Source organism: Macaca nemestrina, chromosome 16 (genome assembly GCF_043159975.1).
Source record: "Macaca nemestrina isolate mMacNem1 chromosome 16, mMacNem.hap1, whole genome shotgun sequence".
NCBI classification, from domain to species: domain Eukaryota; kingdom Metazoa; phylum Chordata; class Mammalia; order Primates; family Cercopithecidae; genus Macaca; species Macaca nemestrina.
Genome location: NC_092140.1, coordinates 77,623,629 through 77,647,390, shown reverse-complemented (window position 1 = coordinate 77,647,390; position 23,762 = coordinate 77,623,629). Strand labels below are relative to the sequence as shown.

The following is a 23,762-nucleotide window of genomic DNA, read 5'->3' as shown; positions in this document are numbered from 1 at the left end:
TGAGTGATGGGTTATGGAGAATTCTGAAATATCTTGCTTACTGGTAGATTTTAATAGCTTTTCAATTGTAAAGAGAATGAAGAGATCAGAAGAACTTAAGATAGGGCAAGAGAAGCAGAAGGAGGCAGGAAGACTAAGGGGATATTCAGGGGCAGAGGTGGGAAAGGAAGCACCCAGTTGGGCCAGACCCTCCAGGGAGTACCCTCACTCAGGCACATGTTCCAAAGGCTGTTCATGGTTGTTCTCTGTTCTACCTCCAGTGAAGATAAACTGTCCATCTTCTCATCCTTCTCATCTGACCTGGCTGCAAATATTATGTAGATGGTTAGCTAGATACCTAGTTTTGTAAATGCCAGTAATTAACATGAACTAGAATTTGTTCTAAATCTGAATTTCAGTAATGATTATATTCTTCCTTTTAGATTGTCAAAAATAGTGTGTGTCAATAAATTTGGTATTTGTTTTTAAGATTAAAGTAAATTGAAATTAACTTTGAAAGATTTTTGCTTTCCTTTTTGATATGTTACCATAGACCTTGAGATAAGTAGTTCTATTCTGTGGTGTTGTCGCAAACCAGGCTAGGACTGGGCAACACTGTTTTCAAGAATAGATTTTTATCAATCTATATCCATGTCCATGTACTCAATTCTTTGTTTTCTCTTTAGTATGTATGGATTTCTCTCTATTAGGTTATATTACTTATTTTTATTATGAAAGTAATATATGCTCATTGTAGAAGACTAGGAAAATAAAAAAGAATGTGTATTATCCCACAACTTATAGATACCACAATTAACATGTTGCTGTATTTTCTGTGTCACTAAAAGTTCTTTAAAAAATATTTTAAATAATTTAACACAATATTCCAACCCATAGGTCTAACTTATTTAACCATTCCCATGTTGTTGGACACCTGGATTGTTTCTAAGTTTTTACAGTTATAAGAAGCCTTTTTATGAGTGTCCTTAAACATGAATTCAGGGTTACTTGTTTTTACTTTGTCTCCCCAAATTAATAGGTTTTAGTGGTTTGATGTCTTTCAAAAAATGCCTCACTTTAAACATTTTTTGGTAATTTCTCATATAGCTTCCTACCCTTTCTAAGTCTTCTCTCTTTCTTGGTACTAGCCTAAACCTCCCATTTCTATAAGTGACAAGCCAGTTCTGGATGTCCTCCCTTTCCAAGGACTTTTAATACATGGTAAAATGTTTGTCCTGTATCTCATCCCCCCTCAAGGCTCATGATGTTAACTAGTTAATCTGTTGAGTGAACTGATGCTTATGGAAGAGGCTCCCAGGTAATCCATATTTGTGTGTCACACATAAGCATCAGTTCACTCATCAGATTAACTGGTGCCCTAGCAGGGCCTTTTGGTTAAGTCATTAGTGATTCTGATAGAGATTCTAGCCAGCTGAGAAAAGAAGGGCTGTGCTATAAGATACCAATTACTCTCCATTTTTCTTTTCTGCTGCTCCAATATTCTATGTAATATCTGAGAATCTTCAGGCTTCCCTATTTATTCCTGAATGAGATGAAATATGGTAATCAGAAGAGATAAATGATATGATATAAAATGATATGATATGATGCAAGTAATAGTTTATGATATAACAACATTAAAAGGCAAAGTAATCCTGGTCATATTTTCTTTTTTCTTTCTTTTCTTTTTTTTTTTTTTTTTTTGTGAGACGGAGTCTCACTCTGTCTTCCAGGCTGGAGTACAGTGGCGTGATCTCAGCTCACTGCAAGCTCCACCCCCGGGTTCTTGCCATTCTCCTGCCTCAGCATCCCGAGTAGCTGGGACTACAGGCGTCCGCCACCACGCCCGGCTAATCTTTTGTATTTTTAGTAGAGATGGGGTTTCACCGTGTTAGCCAGGATGATCTTGATCTCCTGACCTTATGATCCGCCCACCTTGGCCTCCCAAAGTGCTGGGATTACAGGCATGAGCCACCGCGCCTGGCCTATCTTGGTCATATTTTCATTCTTTAATACCTAGGCCTTTTCTAGCTATTTTAAGATTATCTGGGACCTGGAGTTAGAATACAATGTGGTGTTAATTCCATAGTACTGGGCACAGGTTCTAATTCTATTGCCGCCTGTAGTTAGTGTGTAACCTGAGACAAGTCACTCTAATCCTCTGGTCCTCCACTTACTTCCAATTAAAATGAATGTAAAGAATCTTCAACTTCTCTAAGAGTATTGATTTGGATCCCAGAAGTTATATCATTCAGGATCATTCAGTGTGGTGTTATTAGGGCTTTGTTAATTTGAACATGCTAACTCCTTTTTCTTCTATTTTTTTAAAATTTTTTTTCGAGATGGAGGCTTGCTCTGTCACCCAGGCTGAAGTGCAATGGCACCATCTCAGCTCACTGCAACCTCCGCCTCCCGGGTTCAAGCAATTCTCTTACCTCAGCCTCCCTAGTAGCTGAGACTACAGGCACGTGCCACCATGCCTGGCTAATTTTTGTATTTTGATTAGAGACAGAGTTTCACCATGTTGGCCAGGTTGGTCTCGAGCTCCTCATCTCAGGTAATCCACCTACCTTGGCCTCCCAAAGTGCTGGGATTACAGGTGTGACCCACCCATGACTGGCCATTTTTCTTCCATTTTTAAGAAGTTGTTTCGATATTTAAAATCAATGTGTGGGAATGCTATGTATTAAATCCTTTTTAAACAAGTAAGTAAGATGTTTGTGCACTCTTACAGTGGCAGCTGAATCCATCAGAAGCTTATGGTCTTGAACAAAATGAGCCTGAAAGGAGAGAAAGTAAGTATTTATGTATTGAGGTGAACTTTGTTGCTGAGGAGAAAGGATATACAGTCAATTTTAATGATCAGGTGATGAAAATTGTTGTGTTAATAGATGGAGCATATTATTTTTGAAGGTTAGATTTTTGCCATTCAATTTGTTCATAAACATTTGTGTGTCTACCATATGCTAGGTGCTATGGAAAGTGCCGATTAATAATTACTCCTATAGAATCTACAGGTTAATGGTTAATACAAATAATTATGCACAAATTGATGTTATAAATTAAATGCATATGAAACAGTAAACAACAATGCTCTTCTATAAAAAAACAAAAGCTTACTGGGAAGTGAGAAAGGAAAAATATGCATAATTAGTACAGATGGATCGGGACCAAATGATGAGGTATATACATTCTTCTAGAGTAAAGCCACATTTGCCCAGATTGGAAATGTTCTGGTTACTTGAATAATCTGATGAAGAATAATCACAGCTACCATAATGAATTACTAGTCTTTAAAGCTTTATTATTCATATACTACTACAGATATTTTGAATGTAATGTAATCTTTGAGAAGTCTTACAGTTCCTTAGGCACATAATTTTAGACATGAGTGCTATATAATATTATTTTAAAATAGTAACTATAGGCCCGGCACGGTGGCTCACGCCTATAATCCCAGCATTTTGGGAAGCCAAGGCAGGTGGATCACTTGAAGTCAGGAGTTTGAGACCAGCTTGGCCAACATGGTGAAACCTCGTCCCTACTAAAAATACAAAAAATAGCCAGGCATCATGGCACATGCCTGTAATCCCAGCTACTTGGGAGTTTAAGGCAGGAGAATCACTTGAATCCAGGAGGTGGAGGTTGCAGTGAGCCGAGATGGCACCGCTGTACTCCAGCCTAGGCGACAGGGAAAACTCTATCTCTAAAAATAAAAATAAAAATAAAACAGTAACTATATTATCAAATTATTTGGATTTGAAGTAAGTGGAAGTTTGCTGTAAGTTTTCTTGATAATAACAATTTTTTAACCTTGAAAAATCAAGAAATATAAAAGCCTTAGAATAATTTCTCTGTGAATATATTGATTTTTAGTGTTCTGAATTAGTTTTATTTGATTCAAATAGAAAATGTATTGTTTGCAATTTGGAAAAAAGTACATATCCACTGCATCTTTCTTTTTAAAAATTTATCAGCAAAAAAGGCCGTATCTATCTACCTATGTATCTATCTATCTGTCTATCTATACATCTAGTTAAACAATGTATACTCAGTGACAGTGTTTGAAGGGGCCAATGAATAATTTCCTATGTTAGAGAAAGGATACAAAAAGCACGAATCATAAAAAGGTTAATTTATCTATGTTACAATGAAAAGCATCTGTTCATTAAAAGATATCACTAGGCCAGGCGCAGTGGCTCACGCCTGTAATCCCAGCACTTTGGAAGGCTGAGGCGGGTGAATTGCTTGAGGCCAGGAGTTTGAGACAGGCTGGGCAACATGGCAAAACCCTCTCTCTACAAAAAATACAAAAATTAGCCAATTGTGGTGGCACATGCCTGTGGTCCCAGCTACTCAGGAGGCTGAGATGGAAGGATCTCTTGAGCATGAAGAGGTTGAGGCTGCAGTGATCCATGCTTGTAACCACTGTACTCCAACCTTGGCAACAGAGTGAGACCTTGCCTTAAAAAAAAAAAAAAAAAAAAAAAAAAAAAAAAAAAAAGATATCACTAAAAGAGTGCAAAGGCAAGCCATGGAATATGAGAAGATATTTGCCACTTATAATCAACAAAGGGCTTGTATCTAGGATTTATTATTCCTAGATCACTAAGGAAAAGGAAGACATGCTGTGGTTAAAGCCCCAAGATTGGAAGGAGGGGACAAAACGAAGGCTTCTGGTTTGCTGGCAGTGTTTTATTTATTGACCCAGATGATGGTTACATATGTTCGCTTTGTGGCAGTTCAACTGAACGGATAAGTTTATGTTTATGCATTTTTGAACAAGTGTTTTATCTCAATAAACAATACCCCATTTCCTTTTTAATTATATAATAGTTTTACTGATATGTAATTCATCTATCATAAATTTGCTTTTTAGTAGATTCACGGAGTTGTACAGGCATCACTACAACATAATTTCAGAACATTTTCATGATCTAAGAAAGAAGTGTCATGCCCATTTGCAGTCACTTCTCATTCTCCCCTCCCCCTAGCCCTAGGCAACCACTCTTTCAGTTTTTATGGATTAGTCTATTCTGGCCATTTCATATAAATGGAATCATACAGTATGTAATTCCTTTCCAATTTTTGATTCAGTTGAGAAATAGACACTAGAATCAACAGATGAAAGTTACAACACCAGCTTTGTTGTTAGACTAGGGCTTGACCTTTGGGTAAATCAGTCTGTGTAACTCCAGAGGGGGGACTTGCTGCTGGATACTTTCTCAGTGCCAGTAGCAGGGACAAACAGAAGGAAGGCAGGCAGTGTGACTGACAACTCTCAGGTGCCCTTCCACTTCGTACAGATGGAACCCAGGTAACCCATAACAAGCATTCTTTTTAAATAGTCATGGGGCTTTCAAGAAAATAAGGGAAATATTCTCCTAAGAACAAAATAGAGATAAAAAGACATTTTGCTAGAATCTGAGGAGCAATAGTAAGTCAACACAATAGCCAGAGCTATCCTGAGGACAAATATCCGTATAAGCTGGAATCTAAGAGCAGGTCTGGGTCTGCTGCAAGATGAGTGAACTGAACTTAGTTCACCCAATCAACACACGAAAAGATGATTAAACTTAGTAGTAGTCAGAGAAATGCAAATTAAGATTGCATTAAAGTAGCGCTTTTTTTTTTTTTTTTTTTTTTTTTTGGTGTCGGAGTCTCACTCTATCACCCAGGCTGGAGTCCTGTGGCGTGATCCCGGTTCACTGCACCCTCCACCTCCCAGATTCAAGTGATTCTCCTGCCTCAGCCTCCCAAGTAGCTGGGATTACAGGCGTGTGCCACCACGCCCAGCTAATTTTGTATTTTTAGTAGAGATGAGGTTTCACCATGTTGGCTAGGCTGGTCTCGAACTCCGGGCCTCAGGTGATCTGCCCACCTTGGCCTCCCAAAGTGCTGGGATTACAGGGATGAGCCACCACGCTTGGCCTGAAATAGCATTTTTTATAAATATATGCCCTGGAGAAACTCTTGCATATTGTGTAAGAGTCAAAGAGACAAAAATTTTGTTGCTATATTGTTCTTAAAAGCAAAAACTGGAAATAACACAAATGTTTGTTTTGGGTGATTAGATAAAAATATTATGGTGTGGCCGGGCGCGGTGGCTCACACCTGTAATCCCAGCACTTTGGGAGGCCAAAGGCAGGCGGATCACAAGGTCAGGAGATCAAGACCAGGGCGAAACCCCGTCTCTACTAAAAATACAAAAAATTAGCTGGGCGCGGTGGCGGGTGCCTGTAGTCCCAGCTACTCAGGAGGCTGAGGCAGGAGAATGGCGTGAACCCGGGAGGCGGAGCTTGCAATGAGCTGAGATCGCACCTCTGCACTCCAGCCTGGGGGACAGAGCGAGACTCTGTCTCAAAAAAAAAAAAAAAAAAATTGTGTATTACCACAATGGACTACTATATAGCAGTGAAAACAAACAAATGAACTAGAGCTACATTCTTCAACATGGATGAATCTTAGAAATATAAATGTTGAATTTTAAAAAGCAAACTACAGAATTATGATACCATTTCTGTATAAAGTTCAAAAAGACATACCATATATTGATTAAATGTGGTAGGCCAGGCATAGTGCTCACACTTATCATCCCAGCATGATGGGAGGCTGAAGCGGGACAATTGCTTGAACCCAGGAGTTCAAGACCAGCCTGGGCATCACAGCAAAACTCCATCTCTACAAAAGATACAAAAAATTAGTTGGGCATGGTGGCCTGTGCCTGTAGTCCCAGCTACCCCAGAGGCTAACAGAGGAGGATCACCTGAGCCCGGGAGGTTGAGGCTGCAGTGAGTTGAGATTGTGCCACTGTACTCCAGCCTGGGTAACAGAGTGACAGAGACAGACCCTGTCTCAAAATAAATAAATATAAATAAATAAATAAAATAAAATAAACTTTAATATATCGTATATATAGTAAAGTTATTGTTAAGAAGCAATCAATTGATAAACACGAAAATCAAGATAGGAGTTGCCTCTGAGTGGGGTGAAAGGGGATGGGACGAGAGAGGGAGTGCATGGGAATTGGTAATGTTCTAGTTGTTGGATTCGGCAGTATGTTTTGTTTTTTTTCCATCTGCCCCCGCCCCCCGACACATCATGTAGTTTTATTCAGTTTTAAACAAAATTTAACTCTTTTGGGACAGTAAGTTCATGAGTGTTCATTTTATTGTTTGGCTTTAGAACTCCCATCTGTATTACGTATATATTATTATATATTACATAATACATTTTACATATATAGAGAGAGACTCTTTCAGATATTACATAATACGATGAGAAAGAGAAAGAGAGAGGGGTGGCTTTCCAGATCTACCTCTGGAAGGCAAGTCTGAGCCCTGGCCCAGCTGTCCTTAGGACAAGGAAACAGCAGGGCAGAACACACAGGCTCAGGGCAGGAAATCCCTCAAAAGATAGGAAGAAAGGGCAGAAGGAAGCTTTTGCAGGTGGTAGATATGTTCATTGTCTTGACTGTGGAGATAGTTTCATGAATGTGTACTTATGTCAGAAATCATGAAACTGGACTAAGCAAAATGGCTCTTTTCTGTGATCCCATCATTTTGGAAGGCTGAGGTGGGAGGATTGCTTTAGGCCAAGAGTTCAAGACCAGCTTGGGTAACAAACTGAGACCCCCATCTCTACAAATATTACAAATTAAAAAGTAAATTAAAAGAATTCATCAAACTATATACTTCAAATATGTTGTTTATTGTATACTTTAAACATGTATCATTTATTGTACAAATAAAGCTATTAAAAACAAAAGCCAGGAAGAGGTTGAAGCCATACTCTTTTCCCAGCCTGCCCGGTCAGATAAGTCTGTCTTCCTTCCAGTCCCCAGATTCTCCCTATCCCACACATAGTCCCCTTCTCCCTTAGGAGGTACATTTTGTTTCCTCCAGTCTAGTAATAGGACTTCCCCCCACCAAAAACATAAAACAAAAAGTTTTATGAATTACTTGCCATACACTGTTGAGTGAATTCTTTTTCTTGTTTGTTTGTTTTTTGAGACAAGGTCTCACTGTGTCACCCAGACTGGAGTGCAGTGGCACAGTCATGGCTCACTGCAGACTCGGCCTCTCTGGGCTCAAACAATCCTCCCACCTCAGCCTCCTGAGTAGCTGGGATTACAGGCGTGTGCCACAACACCTGTTTTTTTGTTTGTTTTTTTTGTTGTTGTTGTTGTTTTTGAGACGGAGTCTCACTCTGTCGCCCAGGCTGGAGTGCAGTGGCGCCATCTCAGCTCACTGCAAGCTCCGCCTCCTGGGTTCACGCCATTCTCCTGCCTCAGTCTCCCAAGTAGCTGGGACTACAGGCGCCTGCCACGACGCCCGGATAATTTTTTTGTATTTTTAGTAGAGACGGGGTTTCACCGTATTTTGCCAGGATGGTCTTGATCTCCTGACATGATCTGCCCGCCTCAGCCTCCCAAAGTGCTGGGATTACAGGCGTGAGCTACCGTGCCCGGCCAGAACAGCTGTTTTTCTAAAAAAAATTTTTTTGTAGAGATGAGGTCTCCCTATGCTGCCCAAGCTGGTCTTGAACTCCTGGGCTCAAGTTATCCTCCCTCCTCAGCCTCCAAAAGTGTTGGCGTTATAGACGTGAGCCATTGCACCTGGCCCATGTGAATCCAATTTTTAAAAGCCAGATTCTGTATTGCCTGAGAGTAAGTTATCTAGATTCGATTCAGATTGAGAATTTGAAGATAAAATAAAGTGAAAGTTCCTTTAACTTAAGCATTGTTTTGCTCTTACAACCTGTAAGGCTGAAACAAGTGCCCATGGGTTTGAAATGAAGCTGTCCTGACCTAGTGTTATTCTCAATGCTAGACGGTGTGTTGAGACCCGTCCCACAGAAGGAAGAGCAGCACCAGGACAAGAAGCTGCGCCTTGGAATCCACTAAGAAGGACTGTCTACACTGCAGGGGAACCTCAAGAACTTTTCATTGCACTTCTAAAATTCAGCCTTGTTCATTCAGAAAATAAGGATGGATTTTGTGAATAATTGAAAAGATTTTTTAAGGAAGCTAATTTATTTCTAGGATACAAATGGTGTTAATAAGAATATTTGTCTTTTAGATTTATGTGTGGGTTTTCCATAATGTAGTAGTGTGTTATTTTATTACACAAAATGAGGGAGCAATAACTTAAACCAATGTAAACAGCAACAGGGACTGATTTCTATTTATCTTGACTTTATATTAGCCAATTTGAAAGGGTCTGCTTCACAGGAGGTCATGCCTCTGCAGGGAATCACACACCTTTTGAGAAATATTAATTCTTTTGAATTACAAGAGTGACAGTTAGTAAACTGCTCCAGGGAAATAAATGTCATCTTTTAAGAGTCAATGTATAGCAAACCAAAAGGTCACATTTATACCCAAAGCTTTCTAGTAATCAGAATTTACTTAATTAGAATTGACTCATAAAAATAAAGTTAGTGGACTTGGTCTCCATTTTTAAAGTATATTTTGTAAATGTTAACTCTGTGGTCCTGTTTATCACAGAGTTTGGGTAGCAATAGGAAGACAGTGTTATTCTGAGACAGTGTCACTGCTTGATATCACTGACTCTTGAAATCACTAACAGTGAACCTCAAATTTGGTTATGATGCTAACAGAGAAGAAATATTTGAGTCTGGACTATTGAAACTAGCCTTCCTAGAATTCCATTAATAAATGCTGCTCCCCCATATAATCTTTCCTTCTGTAAAATTAACACAGGTTGTCTCATGGCATTGATCTTCAAAAGGAAGAGCCTTTTAAAAACATTTACCAACCTCGAGAATAAATACTGAAAGTCTTGAAAGTATGGTAATTTCAGCTATTCCAGATTGCTGTCTGTGATTTCTTACATTTTTATTTGCTGAGAAACGTTCAGAAAATTATTCCAAAAATGAGGGTACATGTTCTGTTCTCTCCTAGGTTAGAGAGGGGGTGACCTGGGATGCTTCATGAGAAATGGCTCCCTGGATCTGTGGTGGTCAGGTTTGCCTCTGCTTTTGTTCCCTGCCTTTCCACAACATCACATGGCCTCACTGGGCTTCCTACCAGTTTCTCAGAATCACACGCAGGACCATCCAAACATGGGCTCCGTGCCAGGGCTGTGACTGCAGCCTGTGTAGGTCCATGGGGAGTTCAGAGTCATCATACAAGGCAGCCAAGAACTGCCATAAACACTACACAGATGGAGGGCATGAGATAGGACGGGAGACGAGGCGAGGTACACTTAGAGGTAACTAAGGCTAGTTTGAAAACCATGAGTTAAGATATTCTTATCCGTATAAAAACACTGAGATTGCTTACCTCCCAAATTGCTTTATTATATTAACTCTCATGCTTCAGCTCTTGGATTTGTTGTTTCTCACTAACATGTCATGTACACCAAACATTTTATAAATCAATCAGTAAATATTTTGTAAGACCCAATAGCCTGGCATACTGCCAGGTCTGTGGATTTGCCTGTTGGGCGTTGGGATGGGATATGAGAGGAAGAAGCATACAAGTGGGAAAAACTGTGATTAGAAAGGGAAAACTAGGCATTTCCACAGTATTATTAAGAGAGTCATGATAATGCCATTTTTTTTTTTTTTCTGTACAACTGGTCAGATTTCAATAAATAATCATTGACGGTTTACTGTGTAGCCTCAGAAGGTGAAGTCTATGAGGGCAGGGAGGGGTGTGTGTGTGTGTGTGTGTGTGTGTGTGTGTGTGTGCTTTTAAACTGCTGAACCCCAGTGTCTAGAACAGTACCTGGCACACAGTAGGCATTCTATAAATATTTGTTGATTGATTGAATGACTGCTAAACACTGCTTGACCCGGGGATGAGATGTGTGAGAAATGCTTCCTGATCTTAAGACACTCACAGTCAAGTGGACAATACAAGCATGGAATCAAGTAATTAAGAAAAATGATTCTCAGGCCAGATGCCGTGGCTCACACCTGTAATCCCAGCACTTTGGGAGGCTGAAGGGGGGTAGACCACTCAAGGTCAGGAGTTCAAGACCAGCCTGGTCAACATGGTAAAACCCCGTCTCTAACTGAAAATACAAAAAAAAAAAAAAAAAGCCAGGCATGGTGTTGCATGCCTGTAATCCCAGCTATTTGGGAGACTGAAGCAGGAGAATCGCATGAACCCAGGAGGCAGAGGCTACGGTGAGCTGAGATCATGCCACTGCACTCCAGCCTGGACAACAGAGCGAGACTTAGTCACTGCAGCCTTGACTGTTTTCTGTGCTCAAGCAGTCTTCCTGCCTCAGCCTCCCAAGTAGCTGGGACTACAGGCACGCACCAGCACGCCCGGCTAGTTTATTTTTTATTTATTTTTTGTAGAGAAAGGAGTCTCGCTATGTTGCCCAGGCTGGTCTTGAACTCCTGGCTTCAAGCAATCCTCCTGCCTCTGCCTTCCCAAGTGCTGTGATTACAGGCATGAGCCACTGTGCCTGGCCAAGTTAGCTTTATTTCTGGGTCAATGAATGGTACCAACACTCTATAAACACGAACTATATCTTTAGTGACACTGTGATACATAAATGAGCTTATTACCCCTGAATGTCTATATCTAAACCCACGTAACACTTGGGAAGGAGAAAGAAAGAAGTGAGCCCATCTTGGGACAGGAGCTCCTTTGGTGAGTGTAGCACAAAGTGATTTGTTAGGGAAAGCACATGTCTTTCCAGAAGGACATGAGCCAGGACTTTCCTGGAATACTTCCCACCACCCCATGCTTCTCAGAAATCGGGGTCCAGGCCAGGATGAATGAGGGAGAAATCACAGTTCATCCCAGTACTGACACCCACACCCAGAGAGGCCCTGGCCCGGGATGTATCCCAAGGACAGAAGGTGGAGGGAGGAGGCTGGGGGGAGTTCACTTCCTATGGAGTGAATGGAAACAGCCTGGCTCTGCCTAACGTGCGTGAGTGGCTGGGGGTGGCTTGAACAGCTTGAAGTACCTTGTGTAGTGTGTGCGCACATTCACAATGCTAGAAAAAAACAAAAACGAGAGCTAAGCCAGAAGTTTGAAATACTGTGGTGCATGATGCTGCTGAGTTGCAAGAAAGGGAAGCTCGTGAGCCGGGAGGCTTCCGTGTGGCAGATCCTAACTCCTGACCAACTTTGTTTCACCCGTGGGGATAACCAGCAGAGGCTCTCCAGGTTGTTTTTTTGAACATACTACAATTCATTAACAAATACCTGCGAGGGCTTAGCTTACCACGAGCCAGGCACTGTGAGGAGCGCAGTTATAGTGGTGATCAAAACCAGACACAAACCCAGACCTTGTGGAGCTTATCGTCTAGTTGGGGAGATGGACATACATCAAGTATTCATGAAAATGAATGAAAGGTACGCAGAAAAGAACTGGCCTCCCAACAAATACGGGCACATGTTTTTTCAGTTCTTCCACTTCACAGAGATCTGGTACTATTATAATTATGATGGCACCATGGGCTGCACTTAGTGGACCCGTAAAGTTCTACTGGTTTGGGTTTTTTTAAAAGATATCCTACACACTTAAGCAGGGAATCTTTTGGAAACCTCTGGAAGGAGAGAACAATCATATTAAAAATGCAAATAGGGTTGGGCAGAGTGGCACACACCAGTAATCCCAGCACTTTGGGAGGCTGAGGCCGGTGGATCACGAGGTCAGGGGTTTGAGACCAGCCTGGCCAACATAGTAAACCCCTGTCTCTACTAAAAATACAAAAAAAAAAAAAAAATACAAAAAAAAAAAAAAAAACACTAGCCAGGCATGGTGGCATGTGCCTGTAATCCCAGCTACTCGGGAGGCTGAGGCATGAGAATCACTTGAACCTGGGAGGCGGAGGTTGCAGTGAGCCAATATCATGTCACTGCACTTCAGCCTGGGCAAAAGAACAAGACTATCTCAAAAAAAAAAAAAAAATAGGACCAGGACCCTTAGCCTCAAGATTCTGTGACTTGTCAGGGTGGGGGAAAAAAAAGTATGTCAATAAGTGTAGATGTGATTAAATAAGTTTTAATAAAGAGCAGGGGAATTTAGAGAAACCATGCCAAGCATTAAATGTATTATTTTTAGTAACCAGAATTTCCTTCTATTGATGTAATTAAGATTTGCTATAGTGTTTGAGAGGCCAAGGCAGGAGGACCACTTGAAGCCAGGGGTTCAAGACCAGCCTGGGCAACATAGCAAGACCCTGTCTCTCCAAAAAGAAACTTAAAAATTAGCCAGGTGTGGTGGTGCACGCCTGTAGTCCCAAGCTGCTAGAGAGGCTGAAGCGGGAGAATCACTTGAGCCTATGAGTTCAAGGCTGCAGTGAGCTATGCTTGCACCACTGCACTGTAGCCTGGGTGACAGAGTGAGACCCTGTCACAAAAAGAAAAAAAAAAAGCAAATAATACTCTACTCTCAGATATGAGTGTTTCTGTTGACCAGGAATTTTACCATTCCTGGTTCTTTTTGATGCAGAGGTGGCCTTGTGGAAGGACATGGTTTCTGCTGAGCTGAACACGCTTTAGTGTAATCTGATGAAGAAATTCTATGCTGGTTGCGGTATTGGTGGAAAGTGTTTTATTTTGCAGAAAAAGCACAAGTTCCACAGAGGGCAACAGTTTTCCATTCACTCCACAGTTATGTATTGCTGCATGACAGACTACCCCCCAAAACTTAGTGGCCCAAGCCACTATTTTATTTTGCATGATTTTATGAGCCAGGAATTTGGGCAAGATTCAGCAGAACAGCTCCACTTCCTGTGACACTGGCTGGGGTCACTCACGGTTGTGTGCCACTGGTGGGTCAGCTGAGAGGGCCCAGCCGGCACAGGGACAGTGAGACTGGACCATCCAAGGGGCTTCTTTCAGGTTTCTGGTGCCTCAGTTTAGACGGCTGAAACAGCTGGCAGCTGGCCAGGGCTCTCCAGCAGGATGACCAGACCTCTATGAGGTGGCTCAGGGCTCTGAAAGTGAGTGCTCCACAAGGACGGGCCCAGTGTGTCCCCCTTGCATCATGCTGGCTCATGGCTCACTGGCCAGGGCCAGTTTCATGGCCACACCCAGAGTCCATGTGGAGGGGCCTGCACAAGACACGGAGCCAGGAGGTGTAGTTCCCAGGGGACCACAGAAGTCACATTCGCCACAGGGACGGAGCATATCACTGAAGGGAATGCCACTGGGAATCGAGCCCCACGTCCTGGCACCTGAGCAGAGAGTTGTGTCCCCAAGACCATTACTCCTCATGGAAATTTTCACCTCCCTTACGCTTACGGCAATGCTAACAGTCACTTCAGATGGTTCTGAGAACCTTCAAATTGAAGCCCTCATGATGTTTCCTAAGAAGTTGCAGTTGTCCAAATCCACACACCCAGATTTTAGCTGGCAAGTCTGAGAGGTTCTGGGTAACCGTTTTGCTGCACAAACGTGGGCATTCCTGAAAGTTTAAAGATTCATCTTCAACATGCTCGGGAAAGCCACCATGATAGCTAGTCTAATGATGTCCGGACCATCCCCTCATTGATGAATGGAAGGCTCACATTTTAAGATGAATATGGGCCAGGGAGGTTTCACCTTTCTTGGCTGAGGCTGATGCCAAAGTGATAAAATAAACCTGGTGCCTCCTGCCTCCCTGTTCCCTGAGGATGGGCCAGAATCAGATGCCATCAGGGACCCTGCCGGCAATTCTGAGAATTCCTTTTAAGAAGACACCTGCAGGAAGGGTGAACCGCTTTCTAGCCCTTCTGCAGCCAACCACTCCCCCTGCCTTTTGATGACACGGGTTCTGCACAAGCTGAGAGGGAGGAGAGGGTGACATCCATGTCTTGTAAAAATGCCTCAATGAGAAAAGGGCCACATGCATTTCTTGTAAAAAAAAAAAAAAAGTTCGGTGAGAAAAACAATTGCAGCAGCAACAGCAAATATTTACTGAATCTACTACTATGATCCAAGCCCCCAAATCAAGAAAATGTGAATGCTGATGTAAAAAAGGAAGGTATTTGTTCAAACTGCCTGGCCAGTGTTTTTGAAGAAAACAGAGATCTCCAAAGACCCCTTTTTTTGTCTTAGGTAGCAAGCAAACGAGGAGTTCATTAAATGTGTACTGTTTATTTGTGGTGTCTCCAAGCAGAGTAGTTGGCTCTCGTTATATATCTGGGAGAATAATCAATGATTTATGCTCCTGACAGCCTTATCATAGCCGTTTACATAATGGTCGTGTGTAATTGTGACTGTTTTATAACCCTCTGCGTATAACCTTACTATTTCAATGGATTACAATGTTTTGCTGTTGTGACTTTGCTTGTTTAATCATAGCTAAGACTTTTCTGAAGTCAAATACTTTTTCCATTATCACAGTGAGGCGTTGGCAAAAAAGTGGGGGCTGGCTGGTTACATTTGCTGAAAATAGATCATGCGTTTATTTGGACTCTCAAGATTGGAGCTCTGAATTCACGTAGTCCAGTGTCTATGCACCAGAGCACCATTGCATTGCCATTGATTAGGACTGGCATGACCATTGCCAGAGGTTTAGCAGCCCTGGCACACATCCACCAAATACCATTTCAATCACTCAGAAATTTCTACAACAACAGAAGGCCCCCCGTGTGTTGGGATGGTGGGCTGCCCTTGCTTGAGCACAGCTGATCGATCCAACCATTGGTCAGTGGTTGCATCTCCTCTTCAACACTCTCCTAAAGGGATAGGTCAGCCATACTCTACTCCAGCATCTCCAGCGATGAAGAAGTCACCACCTCCTGAAGCCACATTGGCCTGCTCTCATTATTAACATGTTATTTTTATGGAGTAAACTCCTCCCCTGTCACTCCCCTCGTTTCCATCCCCAGACCTTGTTTATAACACAGGCCTCTTTGTGTCTCCTCACCCACAGGAATGCCCTGGAGTACTTGAAAGTAGCCATTGTGTTCTGGCTGTCCTGTGACAGCCTCCCACCTCTGCTGGAAACTTACTGCGTCATTGTAGCTAGGTTTGCATTTTACAGTGAAGCACTTTTTACTTCACCTCATTAAATGTTCACACTGTGAAGTAGGGATTAGCATTTCCACTGTACAGATAATGAAATGGAGTCGCAGGTTAAACCACTTACCCAAAGCTACACTGCTAACGACTGGCAGAGCCAGAACATGAATCTGCTCCAAATTCAATGCCTTTCATAATTTTCTCAATATGCACTTCATTTTTTTTCCTTTTCGAGACAGGATGTCACTCCCATTGCCTAGACTGGAGTGCAGTGGTGTGATCCCGACTCACTGCAGCCTCGACTTCTCTGGCTCAGGTGATCCTCTCAACTCAAGCCTCCTGAGTAGCTGGGACTATAGGTGCACACCACCACACCTGGCTAATTTTTGTATTTTTTGTAAAGATGGGGTTTTACCACATTGCCCAGGCTGGTCTCGAACTGCTGAACTCAAGCAATGTGCCCACCTCGGCTTCCCAGAGTGCTGGGATTACAGGCGTGAGCCACCGCACCCGGCACAATATGCATTTCATTTTGCCCATTCTCTCCCTCTGATGTCTTCTTTCTTCCCATTACAACTCCGCATGTCTCCTATGGTAGAAGGCATCAATGGCCCCAATTTTTCACCCTTCCCTTTCACACGTTTTGCCAGTTCCATCAGCAGGTGGAACTTGTTTCCCCTTGCCTGACTTTGTGTTCAACAGAATGAGGTGGGAATGTCCTCATGTGAGCTCCAACGTTAGGCTCAAGAAGCCTGTGTGTTTCTACTTTGCGTTTCTGCCATCATCGAACACCCAGAGCAGAGCCAGCCCAGCCAGCCCAGCTAAGATTGGGTGACTCCCAGCAACCCACAGACTCAGGAAAAAACATTGGTTTTATTGAAGTTATTGCATTTCAGGGGGCTGGTTAGGCTGCAGCTGCTAAGCGATACATTTCTCCAGCTTTCAAAAAGCTTCCCTTTCCCCACGGGGTTCCTTTCCCTTCATTACCTGGAAGCCTGTGTTAGCTTTCTCAACATCCTCCTCCTGCTTATTCCACAAATCATTGCCGTCTTTCTGCTCCCCCTCCCCGTGGGACGGTGCTCCCCAACTCCTAGTGGCCTAACCCTGCTTGGGCCCTGGGCCTTCAGTGTGCGGCATCAGCTCGTCCTAAAACTCTCCTTTTACGGCTTCATAACACTTCCTTCTTGTCGGTCTCGGCCTGTTTTTATGTTTCTTATCTCTCTCCTCTCCTCCCACGGCTCTTCCTGGACCCTCTCACCTTTGCTCCCTCTCCGGGGCCCCCATCCTTTCCCAGGACCACCAAAGTGCTGACAACTGTTCCCAGCTTGCGTCTCTTCCCAGGTGCAGCTGTGTGTGCACGCCCCTAGACGGCTCCCCCGGCGCCTGATTCACAGGAAGGATCACCAGCACGCGAGGAAAGACTGGTGTAGGGAAGAGTGGCCACGGCTCCCGCCAGAGAGGTGCTGCAGGAGTCCAGGCAAGAGGCGATGTGGCCCAGCAAGGCATTAGGGTCACCAGAACCCCGTCTGGGCACCCATGCTTCTACCTGCAGAGCTGAAGTTTTGTTTGCAGACCTTAGTGTGGGACTTCACATTCATCCTTATTAAATCTAGCCATGGTCAGATTGCACCCAACACTGCAGCTTGTCCTACTGCTTGTTAATTTTGTTTCAGACACTAATTAGGCGTCGCTCTCAGAGACCAGGGTCACTCAGGCATTTGATCAATGCGTTACTTGTGTCCCACCCAAGTCATGGATAATGTTGAATAGAAAGGGCCCAGCAGGAACACAGTAAAGACTGTTACTTGTTTTAGCCACTAGAGGGCTGCATGTCCCAGAAATTGATGCAGGTGCCGCTCACAAGTGAAACTAGGAAATGTGAGCACTGTTGAGTTCTATGAGGTTTGGAGTTTCCAGAGCGGGGGCACAGAAGAGAGGGTAGCACACTGGGGAGCTGCAGATGGTTGTAGCATCCGTGGGCAAGGAGAGAGAGGAGCAGGAGGTTGGCAGAGACCACGAAGGGCCTTAGGCCCTTCTGGGGGAGCAATAGGGAGCCACAGAAAGATATTAAGCAGAGGCCACAGGAACACTTCTGGGGAGCAATAGGGAGCCACAGAAAGACTTTAAGCAGAGGCCACACGATCATATTTGCTTTTTTTTTTTTTTTTTTTTGAGACAGGGTCTCTCTCTCTGTCACCCAGACTGCGGAGCAGTGGCGCAATCACAGCTTACTGCAGCCTTCACCTTTTGGATTCAAGCGATCCTGTGCCTCAGATTCCTGAGTAGCTGGGATTACAGGTGCACACCAACACACCTGGCCAATTTTTTATTTTTATTTTTGTAGAGACAGTTTCCAGGCTGGTTTCAAACTCCTGGGCTCAAGCGATCCTCCCACCTCAGCCTCCCAAAATGCTGGGATTTCAGGCACAAGCCACTGCACTCAGCCCCTATTTGCATCTTAAAGCAGTCACTCCAGCATCACTGTGGAATGCAGGGAGGGAGAAGGGAATTGGATGGTTGGTTCAAAATGAGAAATGATAAAGGTCTAAGGTGACATCTGAAGGGAATAAAGGAGGGGACAGGAATGTAAGTGAACTGAGCAGAACGAGGGCAGAGTGGCAGGGGACAGAATGGCAGAAGCCACCCAGCCGGCGGGGGGGGGGCATGGGAGGGAAAGGAGGATCACCTGGAAGATGTGAGGGGGCCAGGGAGTGAGGAGAGAAAGAGGAAAGTGAAATTATGCTTTATAAAGAATGAGTCATACATTCACTCATGATAGAGCATTTACTGTGTCGCAGACACTGGGCTAGACCCTGGCAATACATTCATGAGGGAAACAGACACTGCCCCTGCCCTGGAGGTTTGCACCCTAGTGGAGAGGCAGCTGGTATTTGGGGTGGGAGGCTCCTGTGCTGGGCCTGGGAAGCCCAGAAGTGGGTATTTAAGCTGAGACAGCAAGGATGAGAAGCAGCATCCAGTGAAGAAAGCTGGGAAGACTATTCCCAGCAGAAGGAACGCTATGGGGAAAGGTCCTTCAGGGAATGGAGAAGCAGCCAGGCTTGCTGGATTTGTTGCAGGAGGATCCTATGTGCTTTAAGGACAGTGGTCAGTGCTTTGGGTTTGATTCTATGCAGCAAGGGAAGCCACTAGAGGGTTTAGGGGCAGGAGAGAACCATGACCAGATGTGACCTATGAAAAGATCACTTTGGACGCTTGCAGAGATGGGGTGCAGTCCAGGTGGGGGCCGTGCAGATGCAGACAGCTGCTCAGATGTGACACAAGTCTCAGAAGCAGAAATGCTGATGAATTGGCTGCAGGTGCGAGGCAGAGAAGACTCACGTGCTTTCCTGGGTTTCTGGCATGAACAACTGGGGGGATTTCAGAAGCATCATCAGAGCTGGGGAAGCCAGGTGCAGGGAGGGACAGGAAGTCACATGCTGTGTTTTGAACTGTACCTTGGAGAGAGGGAGCCTGAGAGGCATCCAGCCAGCAGGTGAATGCACGCATGAGCCTGGAGATTGCCAAAGTCGGCCTGGAGTCACAGAGGTGGAAGCCACAGGTGGGCACACACAGACCACAGATCTGAAGCCTTGCAGGAAGACTGGGAGATGGAGAGGAGACGCACAGGAGACTGAGCCCGGGCACAACAGTGCTCGGCTGTGAGGTGGAGGAGGCTAAGCTGAGAGGCCACAGGAGGGTGAGGTTGCCTGGGTGACAGGAGAGGAGAGAGCCTTGAGAAGAGGCCACCAGTTCTGTCACCTGCTGCTGAGGGGTCAGAAGAGCACAAGAAATCGCCACTGGATCTGGCGGCTCTGAGGCCTTGGATAGCCCTGGGAAGAGCATCTTCCAGGGAGGTGGGGAAGCCAGAGACTGGCAGGTTGTGGGGTACATCCCAGGTGAGGAGATGCAGCCCATCCGTGGAGAAATTGAAGAAGTTTTGCCCTGAAGGAGGGCAGAGAGACAGAAGAGGGGCTGGAGGGGCAGCTGAGGGATAAATGCTGTTTTTTTGACGGGTGACACACGTCTTGTGCGGAAACTACCTGAAAACTTGGGAAGACATTAGAAAGAAGAGCCATGACCCAAGAAGAGAATTGAAGGTGCGAGGGAAACTGTCATGCCCGCCCCGCCCTGGCCTTCTTATCCAGGTGCCCGTTCCCTGGCTGCAGGTCACGTGCTAACACCTTCATTCTGATGGGCACAGCACATTGACAACTGAACAAAGCCACTCGGCTTGAAAATGGTCCCTGGTCAAGGTGAAGGACACGCCTGGTGCTGCCAAACACCGCCGGGCAGCTGCAGGCACACCCTCTTCCTTCCTCCCACACCCTCGGTAGCACAGAGCCTCATTCATCCAGGCCAGCAGGTCATGGCCATGGGAATGTCATGCTCCGTTTCTGGGGAAAAGGGCAGAGGCTTTTTCCCCTGCAGAAGAACCAGTCTGCACCTAGGGCCTTGCCCCTTTTCCCCAAGAGTCCTGGGGTTATATAAGCATCGTCTGTCCCTGATGCTGGGGTCCTGGTCAAGACCTCCCCAGTGCGGGGCTGGGGTGACACAGCTAGGCCCTGGCATAGAGTTCAACCACCCTTTGTCCTGATGGCACTTTATAAAAACACTGTCAGCCTGGACTCTGGGATAACAGGGTTACAAGCCTCCGAATGACTAACTGGTCCTCAGAACTAAGTGAATCAAATACAGACTTTGGGACAATATTGCGTGCACCCAGGCCGGGTGGAGACCTAGACTGAGCATGGACACTGCCACGGAGAAAGGACATGGGAACTGTGGGGTCCCCCTGCTGCCCAGCCACCCCCACACCCTGGGTTGAGGTGGGATGTAGGTTACAGATAAGGTTAAAATACAAACGGAGGCAGGTGAAAGGAGGGGTGGGTACCGAGGTTTGAATCACAGCGAGGAATAGATCGCTTCCTCTTCACCCAGACCTCAGCTGCTCCCTAAATCTCAGTGACCCCCAAATCAGTGCCTCTGGCCCACGTCTTTCTTGAGTTCCAGACTCATTTGTCCAACGGCCGCCTGGACATCTCCAGGAACAGGACATTTGTGTGCCTCTGTCCCCCGTCCCGGGCTCTCTGTCTTGGCGGAGCACATCATCTTCTACTCAGGTCACCCACCCCACAGGCCCATGTCCTCCAGAAACGGTTCAGCTATGCCTGGTCAATAGTAAATCCTTAGTATCTCTCCAGTTCTATCGCTGCTGCCTCTGAGCTCTGGGTTTGAATCCTGCATCACCATCTGCTCACTGTATAATTGGGCGAGCAACCCTCTCAGTCCCCGTTTCCACGCCTGTAATATTGGGATTGTGAAAGATGTCAGAATCAGAATGGAGCCACTTTTGTTAAAAATAATCCTGACAAATAGAGCCAAGGGAAGGCCATGAAGACAAAGATTCTCATGCATAAATGCCTAATAACAAAAACTACCACGGAAGACTATGAAAACCGCAATCTTGCGCAAAAATGCTTCTAGGAGGACACCTGCCCAGTAACTGCCTGTCCAGCCTCAGACTGGCGTCCCTCTTGCAATCAACCCTTGTAGCCAAGGATCATTACTTCAACGCAATGATATAATCCTCCCTTTCCTTTTAAAAACCTTTGTCTTCCTTCACTTTCCTGAAGGCACACGTGGTTTTTACTCTGGCAGGCATACTCCCGCGGCAGTGCCCTATTCCTGAATAAACATCACTTTCTTTGAGAGCCACTCTCTGATTATTATTCAGATTGACAGGATAATCACAGTAGGCGTCTCATAAGGTGGTTCTGAAGACTGATAATGCTTTAAAGCATCTGCAGCGGGACTGACAGCAGCACCGAGTCCGCGCTCGCTGTTACCAGCAGGTATTCATCATCCCGCCCTCCCTCATTGTTTCCCTCCAGGGCCGGCTCCAGAGCGTTCCTGCCGGACACGCAGGTGTTCGGGTCACTTCCTGAATAAAAGCCAGCCGCCTTAATGGTGGAGTCAGACCCTTAGCTGGGCATTCAAGGCTCCCTCCCGGCCCTCTCACATCCTCACATGCCCCGGACACAAGCGCACACGCCTTGTCATTTTCCAGCCACGCTTTGTGCCCGCCGCCCTGCCTGCAGTGGGCATCTCTCGCTCTGGTGACGCGGCTAACGTGGGCGCACCCAGTCTGAACCCGGCACGTCACCTACTTTACCTCATTGGTTCCCACAACAATCCCGTGAGGTAAGTCCTCTTTTTGCCTGTTTCCTGGAAGCTCGGTGATTCTCAAGAGGGAACAGCTAGCCGTGGAGCCAGAATTTCAGTCCAGGTGTGGCCGTTCCCAAAGTCCACGTGGTTCTAGTTAATTCACACAAACCTCTCATGAGTAGATGACATTCCAAAGGAAAAAGGGACCTGACGTCTCCGAGATGGGAAAGGATGGTAGGAGGGTGTATGTCAGCATCTCCCCAGGGCAGAACACATCTGGGGGCATCTGCAACGTCTGTTTTGCTAAGCATAAGCGCGTTTCCACAATTCCCTCTCCAGCAGGTGATGCATTAGGGTTGGTCCCAACAGCACATCGTGTCAGCTGTGAGGGGAGGTGAACTGGGGCGGGGCCGGTGTAGTAGCAACTGGCTGGCGTTGTCAGGGTTCCCCATTCCCTGCACCTCCCCCTTCAGCTTTGCCACTGTGGGCCCAGTGCGGGGGCTCTGCACTGAATGGTGCCTGCCCTTCTGTAGGTCCGCCACGTTCTCGGGGTCGGCAGTGGGATCTGCCCTTCCTCCCTGGCTCCTCACCTCCTGTCGATCCTCTCTTCTCTGCTGACTCAGTCCCAGTGCCAGCTGCACGGTACGGACTTAAAAAGGCCTCTGACCGCACCTCCCCCCCCCCCGCCCCGCCCCGCGCCATGAGCTTCCACGATCACACGAGGCCTACAGTAACCCTGGCGTGTCACTCGGTGTCCTGTCCTAGGATCCATCCCTAACCATCAGCAAGGAGAATGAATTCAACAGATGTTAAATGAATAAATTAGTTAAATAAATGTTTTGGCTGTTTTACAGCTTTAAATATTAGAACTAAAACTAAAAGTGATCTTATTTTTTCCAACCTTCCCTAAAGGATAAATTATTAATGTATTTTGCAACATATTCTCTAAAGGTGCCCTATTGAGAGGTGACAGCGTGCTGGCAAGCCCTTGCAGGCCCTCGCTCACTCTCGGTGCCTCCTCGGCCTTGGCACCCACTCCGGCCACGCTCGAGGATCCCTTCAGCTCCCCCGCTGCACTGTGGGAGCGCCTCTCTGCGCTGGCCAAGGCCGGAGCCGGCTCCCTCTGCTTGCAGGGAGGTGTGGAGGGAGAGGCGCGGGCGGGAACTGGGGCTGCGTGTCCGGAGCTGCACGCCCCGGCCATAGCGAATAATAATTAAAGATTAAACGCCTGAGCTGTTTTCATTTCCACCCCACACCTTCTCCCTATCTTTGCCTTTTTTCCCCTGTACTAATACCTCATTAAAGATGGCGCTCTTCCTGCTTCTTCTTCACTCACTTTTCCCGCGCCCTGGAAAATTGTTACTTAATAGCGCAAGCGCAACATGACTTCCGACCGGAGAAACCGAAACTAACCTGGCCACGACCTCGGCAATGAGATCATTTCCGCCTTAGCCCAACCCCTTCCCTTCCAAGTGTATATAAGGCAGTGCATTACCGCCATTAAACGAGACTTGATCAGAGCACTGTCTTGTCTCCATTTCTCGTGTCTCTTGTTCCCCAAATTCCCACCCCCTCCTCCAGGGCCTACACTGACTATCCCGCAGGCCGGGATAGCTGCGGAAGGCGCTGGTAAGCCAGCGTGAGTTCGGGTGGGCATGGGCTCGGCCAGCCCC

At 45.5% G+C, this 23,762-nt stretch overlaps 1 protein-coding gene and 1 long non-coding RNA gene across 3 annotated transcripts in view; one reads left to right on the top strand and one right to left on the bottom strand.

The window, feature by feature from the left end:
* Positions 1–9,058, top strand: part of LOC105490709 (cytidine and dCMP deaminase domain containing 1) — a 44,671-nt gene extending 35,613 nt beyond the window's left edge. For both annotated transcript variants that reach the window (XM_011756592.3, XM_011756591.2), the window contains 2 exons: positions 2,714–2,774; positions 8,811–9,058. In XM_011756592.3, coding sequence (XP_011754894.1) covers positions 2,714–2,774; positions 8,811–8,884 — 135 coding nt within the window. In that variant the 3' untranslated portion in view covers positions 8,885–9,058. The remainder of the gene's footprint in view (positions 1–2,713; positions 2,775–8,810) is intronic.
* Positions 9,059–18,762: 9,704 nt separating this feature from the next.
* On the bottom strand, positions 18,763–23,537 carry LOC105490707 (uncharacterized). The gene is made up of 3 exons (XR_011615042.1): positions 23,385–23,537; positions 19,380–19,631; positions 18,763–19,292 (listed from the first exon to the last, which is right to left on the bottom strand). It is a non-coding gene; the product is annotated as an uncharacterized lncRNA (long non-coding RNA).
* Positions 23,538–23,762: the final 225 nt, after the last annotated feature.